The sequence below is a fragment of the Rhinolophus sinicus genome, chromosome 12 (assembly GCF_057876585.1).
Source record: "Rhinolophus sinicus isolate RSI-liver-muscle chromosome 12, RSI-T2T, whole genome shotgun sequence".
NCBI lineage: Eukaryota > Metazoa > Chordata > Mammalia > Chiroptera > Rhinolophidae > Rhinolophus > Rhinolophus sinicus.
In genome coordinates this window covers 20,064,558-20,072,614 of record NC_142512.1, presented here as the reverse complement: position 1 = coordinate 20,072,614, position 8,057 = coordinate 20,064,558, and the positions used below count along the sequence as shown (strand labels likewise).

Below are 8,057 nucleotides of genomic sequence, written 5' to 3'. Positions count from 1 at the left end.
CTGAGCAGAATGATTTGCTTACCAGTCCCTAGCTCTGGCATACAGCAGTTGCTCAATAAATAGTTGATAAACGAATGAATGAATTCTTTACTAGTCATATTTGGGTTCAATCATAGTTCAAGGAAGGGTCCTTGAAATGCTAGGCTCTGAAAGAACGAAATACACAGTAATGACAATTATGTTGTTAGATGGGTAGAATTTCACACTTGATGAAAGGATTGTGAGGTTTTGTGTTTCTTCAAGTAAAAGTGACTAAAGCCTACTTTAAAGACCAGTTTGAAAGGCCTCTTTAGATGATAAAACATTGTGTTTGCCAGCTTTGACAGACCACTGAGGAGTTCAGGAATTATACTCACCAAGCAAGTGTTTCCAGAAATGTCATACCTGCTGCTTTTAAAATGTCATTCTAATGTCACACTTAAACAAATAACTCGCTCGGGGAAAGTTGTGAGAGGTGGGCAAGTGAAATGAAGAAATCTCTCTACAGAGGGCTGAGACCAGCACACACAGGAGCTAGTTAACAATGAAATAACCCGGGGTGACACCGAAACAATATATACATGAACACAAAGGGAGCCTACTACATAACAGATATCCGCTAAACCTAAAGGAGACACCTTCTTTCAACACGGAAACCAAGATTGGAATGTCCTGCCTTGTGACGTAGTGAGGCTTCTACTGTGCCAAGCGTCCCATTCTCTTCAGTGCAGGGCGCTGGGCGCAAGCCGGGGCAGGACGACTCCGGTGGGAAAGGCTAAAGCGTTCTTTGGCTTTTCCAAGATTGATCCTTTCGAATCTTTTGATTTTTTTCGAGTTCCCTGATTCTTTCGAACCTTTCGATTCTTTCGAGTCTCGGTTCGAAGCGTTAAAAGCGCAGCTGGGAAAAGCTGCCACCAAGGTGGTAAGGGGACTCCGAGAAACAGAAGTGAGAATTTAAGGGCTTCAGCTATAAAGAAAAGACTAAGGAGAAGCGGAGCATATGCAGAAGAGGAAACGGGAAGTAGGGAAAGAGCGAGAGGAACCTTAAGCCAAGGGAGAGAGGGATCAAACTTGTCCGGGACAGGAGGAAGGCACGCCCAGAGGGAATTGGCTGCTTTAAGGACAGCCCCGCCCCCTGAGTGACGCAGAGCAGGCCCTCCGCGATTGGCTGCGGTCGGAGGGCGGGATGGGGTTGCTAGGCGCGGAGGGGATCCGGCGGGCCCTGGCGGCCCGGAGTGCGGAGCCGCGGGAGCGGAGCCGGGGTTAGCGGCGCTGCTGGAAGATGGCGAGCTGCTGGGACGCGCGGCCGCCCTGGCGGCTCGGCCGCCTCCCGCTGCTGCTGTGCCTGCTGCCGCTGCTGCTGCTGCTGCGGAGCCCGGCCCGGGCAGCGCACATCAAGAAGGCGGAGGCGACGACGACGACGACGAGCGCGGGCGCCGAGGCAGACGAGGGCCAGTTCGACCACTACTACCACGAAGAGGAGCTGGGCTCGGCGCTGAGGGAGGCGGCGGCCGCGGGGCCCCCGGGCCTGACGCGCCTCTTCAGCATCGGCAGCTCGGTGGAGGGCCGGCCGCTGTGGGTGCTGCGCCTCACGGCCGGCCTGGGGCCGCCGCCCCCTGACAGCGACGCGGGGCCGGATGCGGAGGGGCCCCTCCTGCCGGGTCGGCCGCAGGTGAAGCTGGTGGGCAACATGCACGGCGACGAGACCGTGTCGCGCCAGGTGTTGATCTACCTGGCCCGCGAGCTGGCGGCTGGCTACCGCCGCGGAGAGCCGCGCCTCGTCCGCTTGCTGAACACCACCGACGTGTACGTGCTGCCCAGCCTCAACCCCGATGGCTTTGAGCGCGCCCGCGAGGGCGACTGCGGCCTCGGCGACAGTGGACCTCCCGGCTCCAGCGGCCGCGACAACAGCCGCGGCCGCGACCTCAACCGCAGTTTCCCGGACCAGTTCAGCACCGGCGAGCCCCCGGCACTGGACGACGTGCCCGAGGTGCGCGCCCTCATTGACTGGATCCGCAGGAACAAGTGAGTGTCGTCCTCCCTCCTCCACAAGCCACGCGAGCCTCCAGGGCCACAGGCTGGGTTCCGCACTCAGTGGGCGCTCAGACGGTACTTTGAGGCCCAAGGGACCGGGGGTCGTTAGGGTGGATGGCGACCTCCCATCACGGGAACACGGCCGCATAGCCTCCTGTCCCGCTCATTGTCCGAGAAGCGCTGCCCAGAGGCTGCCATTTGTTCCACGGATGCAAAGAGAGCAGTTTGGCTGGAGACGAGGCTCCTTTCTGGCCTTCTGGTCCCTGTTTTCACAGGACCATAGAATATGAGGGATGGAGGAGACCTTAAGGAATAACCTAGGTTAGCTCACTCCTTTCGTAGGTAAGCTGTCAGTACTGCGATGATCGTATTACCATAGGCACTGTGTTAAGCCCTTTTCGTGGCTACAACCTGATGAGATAGACACCACTGATAGCCCTGTTTTGCATATGGGAAATTGAGGGTCAGATTGGTTAAATAATTTACACAGTACAGAGTGTAGCTGGGACGGAGACTTAGGCATCGTGTTACTCAGTGCTCTTAGCAGCCATAGAAGGACACTGTAGCCCAGAAATGATAAAGGACACTCCCGGGTCTTCCTCGTGGTTGACAGAAACTGGTTCTCTTCCAGTCTTTATTACCTCTGACTCAGCTTAGGAGCATATGGATATGGTTGGAGAATTTGCACAGGATCTGGAACCTTCATCTGTGAGCTGCTTCATTTTAGACTCTCTGAAGGGTTTCTGATGTCATTTGTGCACTTTATTAGTGGGCCAGGATTAAATGGCTAATTGTCACACTTACTACACACCTTACGCGGTAGTAAGCACTAAATGGGATTTAAAAAATTAAAAGCACGAGGGTCTCAAGAAATTGGTATATAACAAGAGACTGTTATAAATATATGTACCCAGTTAAACTTTACGTGAATTGTTCCCACTGGCAAAAATCTGTGTGGGCTGCAATAATATGGATCATCTCTGTGGAAGTGGTAGAACTTGAACTGAGTCTTGAGAGATGGGTAGGATTTTCAGCAAAAAGGAGGAGAAAAATGAAGGAAGAGGGAACTTACTCCAGATGGAATAATGTCTGAAGTGAACATGCACGTCTTCCCTTTTTCAAGGATCAGTTTTGCCAGCATATCCCTATTTTTTGTCTTTGTAAGACTAATTAATCTCTCCATCTTGATTTGAAGATTTCTGAGTGACAGATAAAAGTAATAATGAACAGAGAAGTTTCTCTGTGGGCCTTGGAATCATCTCTTCTACAAGATGTCAGTATATTTAGCACCTAGAAAATTCATGGTAATTGTGACAATTCTAGATTCTTTTTATCTTCCACCTTTCACTTTACTCCTTTTGCGTTCCCTTGTAAATATTTAATTTCACATATGCTTTCTGGGGAGATTTTTTTTCTTTTAAAGATAACCATGACATGATCACTAAACATTTGCGTAAGAAATCCGACTTTAATGTACATCTTATTGTCAGAAGCTGATGATGACCAAGGCTTTTCTGAGATGCTATATCATGCACACTGTTTGCATTGCTTAAATGACATGCTCAAAATGCCCTGTCACGGCCCTTGCAGGAATGTAAATTCTGTGACTAGATTTTTCTCTTTAGTATTAGTTCTGCTGTGACCAAAAATGAAAATGAGCTTTGTCTAGGATCCAAGTCAGCTTGAGGCTATACTGAAACCTTTAAACTTTAAATCTGGAACCCAAAATTTGCTCTCTGGCTAACTGTTTCATATCATCAGTATTTAATGATTATAAATTGTGGTCTGGACCAGTTAGTTCAATGATAGGAGCTTGTGAAGATTTTTAAAAGTTCATCTGTGTCAGTTAGTATTACATAGAAAGTCATTTTGTTCTGCAATTATGGACTACAGTAATCATACCCAAACGTTCTTCAAACGTGTAACTCTAACCAGAAGAGAAAGTAGACAACTACATAGGGTGAAAAGTACATACATACATCCCCAGTCTTCAAAAATTAACTCAAAATGCACATTCTTTAATGATTAGTCAGTAACAAAAGACACTGATATGTGAATAAAATTAAAAACACAAGCACACACAGAATTTGAGACTGATGCTTAAATATAGACTCAGCTTTATGGATAGGAAATTTGAAAACTGCAAACATTAGTCTGAATGGGGAAATTAATTACCTCTTTTAGTGTATTTTGTGAAGTCATTTGAATAATTTCTTGATACCCTATTCATCCAGCTATATTAGAAATAGATTTTTGTTGTTATTTTGAATATGTAAAATTTTCAGACTCATTTGCTCCAGCTTAGGAAAGTGAAGTTTATTTTCTCTGTCTCATTTTATACATCACAGAATGGGTGTTTTTGAGAACTGAGACATATACTTAGGAAAATATACAAAATTTTAACTCCCTCATTAAAATAAAGATTTTACAATTTACTTGACTCCCATATTTTTGTCACACTGGACTTCTTTAATTAAAGATATCTGCTTAGATTTTAATAGATTGGCATATCGATTTTTTTAGTATGTTTGTGAAAAGCATTATCATATTGTTGGAGTTGGGTGCAGATTACTTCCAGAGGCTTTTGTGTATATCTACAATTTCCTGAATCTTTAGAATTTAGTTTATCAGACATCAAGTTCTCTTAATTTTTAAAAGTTATTTGTTTTAAAAATAAATAACTGGAGAGCATAATAGAGTCAACTTAGAGGTTTACTTTTTAATATCTTGTTTGTAATATAATATATTTAGCAGCTACTATAAATCTTATGCAAGGAATAATATATGATACTAAAGTCAAGTATGAGAAAAACTTCAGAGAACTGATTTGAATGGAAACCATACAGTACCTTTCAAGTAAAATTGCATTGGTATGCAAAGTTGGTTTGACAAAGACTGAAAGCCGTGTGGTATCACTTTCTCTTGAAATCCTCATTATGAGAGTGGCATTGGTACTTTTAAAACTGTGTAAGTATAGTAAGGAAAATCTAATAATTGAATTTTATCACTCAAGTAGATTGCAAATATTTCATTGTACTAAAATTACCACATTTGCTTAGGCCATTTTAATAGTATTTCTGAGAAATGTTGCAAGCAGTGTTTAACAAAGTAGAACATAGCATTTAGTAGAGAATTTTGGCATTTAAAGTTTTAATTTAAAGTATGTAATTAAAGTAGGATGTTTCATTTATTTAGAATACTCAGTTATCCATTTTATTTCACTAGAATATGAATACCTTGAGGGCATTTTTGTGGTGTTTCTTCTTCACTGAGGTTTTCTCTAGTGTGTAGGATGTTTGGCACACAGTTGACACTCAAGAAACTGTGTTGCTGAATGGATTGCCTGAACTGGGACAGCCTTCTTGTAATTCCCAAAGTCAGTAGGGAGAAAAAAACTATTTTATGCATACAAACTAGAAAATAAATTGTTAATACCTTGAGCTATGGGGGAGGGGGAGGTAAGGTGAAGTTAAAATGTTAGAATATTACTTAATTTTTTTTTTTTCTGTGTCGTGTGTCACCCAAGGGCTGGCATTGGAAGTGAGGAGTTGAATGATAGTCTGTAAGGCAGTGATTCCCTAAGCAGGTTGCTAGCTCTCTCCAAAGAGTGAACATTTCTTGAGCAATTGCTATAAAGTTGTCATTGTGTTGGAGATGTTTCACATTTATTATCTTATTTAATTCTCAGAACAACCCTGGAAAGCAGGTCTTGTTATCCCCATTGTACAGATGAAACAGAAACTAGGGTTCAGTGAATTTAGAGGCAGTAACTTCTCTTGATCATACTGTAAGTGAGATATAGGTCTGGGAGACCGAATGTTCTTACCCCTATTTGGCGGGCTCCAAAGCCCGTGCTATTGCTGCTACACCAAATGGCATTCTCCTCTGGTGTCTGGAAGAGTGCTAATTATAATTATATTCGTTTTTAATTAGTATCTTTTCATAGTCTATACTAGTATTTAATCACTGTCTTAATGGCTAGATTCTATCTATTGATGAACAGATTCTGTGTCATTTTCATTCTATCTATTGATGAACAGATTCTGTGTCATTTTCATTGTTTAGTCTCTGGGGTGGTGCTTAACGTAACCTTTCAAATTAGACGAATCATTTCAAGCCGATAGAAATAAATGTTATATATCAGGCCCCGTTAGAATTTCTGTGGGTCAGTTCATTTCAACCACAAAAAGGCAGAAGCAAGAAAATCCAATTTAAAGTACAGAGAGAAAAAGTGTTTAATCTCTACTCATAGTAATGGTTTACATTGTCATATGAGGGAGAGATGTATAAATAGGACTTTAGCATGTTTTTGCCTTTAGCTTTCACCATAAAAGGCACATTTCTGTATTTATAAATTCCACCAGATTGTAAATGTATTCACTTAAAAGTAGAAATATAAAACAATACAAATGTTTCTTTTATAGGAGCAGCCTTGTCTCCATGTCAGTGTATTTTCTAATGGCCCAATCAGGAGCCTCGGACCCAGAAAGAGAGCAGCTTTTACAGTGATGCAGGGGAAGACTAGTCTTTTATGTGCTGTATTGTTTTTCTCTGAAAGCAGCTCAGTGTATCAGGTTCCACCCACCCCCCCCCCCCCCCACACACACACAACTCTGAGTCTTCTCAACTGTGGGTGGCTTCTCTCTAGAAAATGTGAGTTTAGTGTGTTGTGAACCCTGAATAAGGTAAAATACATCCTGTTTTTAATTAGACTCCCTATCTTAAAAATTTCTTTGGATAGTAATATAAAAAGCATGAAAGTTATTAACGTAACTAATGTATTCAGCAAATATTTATTTATACAAGCCACGCTTTGTACAAAATTAACACATTATGAAATATAACTATTAGGTTGATTTGTAGGAAACTGTCATTTTTGTAGGTCAAAACATGATTAAATATTGGCAAGTTCATATTGTTCAACCTAATACGTGAATTTGGAATTCCCTGAATAAGACATCTCCTGAAACATTAATTTATACTGTTATCCAGCTACTTTTTCAATGATGGGGGGAAATTTTTTTAAGTTATTGGAAGTTAATTTGAACTGTAAAAACTATTTGAAATTTTTTATATTGATAGTGCTTTCTTTCCATTTTGTTTTTCGTTGTTGTCGGTGGTGGTCTACTTAAAACAGCTGATAGAGTTGTCTTCTAGGTCTCTAAGCTTATTTATGAAAGAGGTAGAATTTTTAAATACATGGTATTTTTATGCTTTTTTAGGTGATATGTGATGTGGTTGTATTTTCAAAGGTTTGTGCTTTCTGGAAATCTGCATGGTGGCTCAGTGGTAGCAAGCTATCCTTTTGATGATTCTCCAGAACATAAGGCCGCTGGAATCTATAGCAAAACCTCAGATGATGAAGTATTTAAATACTTGGCAAAAGCCTATGCTTCAAACCACCCCATAATGAAAACTGGGGCACCTCACTGTCCGGGAGATGAAGAGGAGACTTTCAAAGATGGGATCACAAACGGCGCACACTGGTATGATGTAGAAGGTACGTAAAGCACTGAATTTGCTATATTTTTCCCATTGTTCATTTAGCTTTCTTAAGTATACTCTGAGTGGAAAAGAAGAAACTTTGAGGAATTCTGATGTTTTTAAAACCGTCTTTTTTTAAATTTTGAAAATTAAAAACCCACAGTAAATTTTGAAAGAAAACTACGCGAGCACCTACGTATATAGTCTTCATTTAAGTTCAGCAACTGTTGTCTTACCTCAGATGTTCCAGCATGTCCTCTCCGTGCCTCCCCCTCCCCCACCACGTTCTCTTTTGCCAAACCATCCAAAAGTAGATTGCAGATTTCATGACACCTCACCTGTAAGTACCTCAGCGTATGTTCCCCAAGTCCAGGGACATTGTCTTGTATAACCATGTACCATGACTATCCCTGGGAAATCAACAATAATTCAGTATCATCCCACATGGTGTCCGTAACTCAAATTTCCTCTATTATCCCCAAAATATTCTTTATAGCTCCCTTTCCTCCAGATCAGATCCAATCAGGGTCCAAGAAGTGCATTTGGCTGTTGCGTTTTTT

At 42.1% G+C, this 8,057-nt stretch overlaps 1 protein-coding gene across 1 annotated transcript in view; it reads left to right on the top strand.

Annotated features, from left to right (window-relative positions):
* Window positions 1-1,146: 1,146 nt before the first annotated feature.
* The window catches only part of CPD (carboxypeptidase D), a 65,667-nt gene continuing 58,756 nt past the window's right edge, over window positions 1,147-8,057 (top strand). Inside the window, exons 1-2 of the mRNA XM_019739524.3 lie at window positions 1,147-2,004; window positions 7,266-7,513. Coding sequence (XP_019595083.3) covers window positions 1,262-2,004; window positions 7,266-7,513 — 991 coding nt within the window. The 5' untranslated portion in view covers window positions 1,147-1,261. The remainder of the gene's footprint in view (window positions 2,005-7,265; window positions 7,514-8,057) is intronic.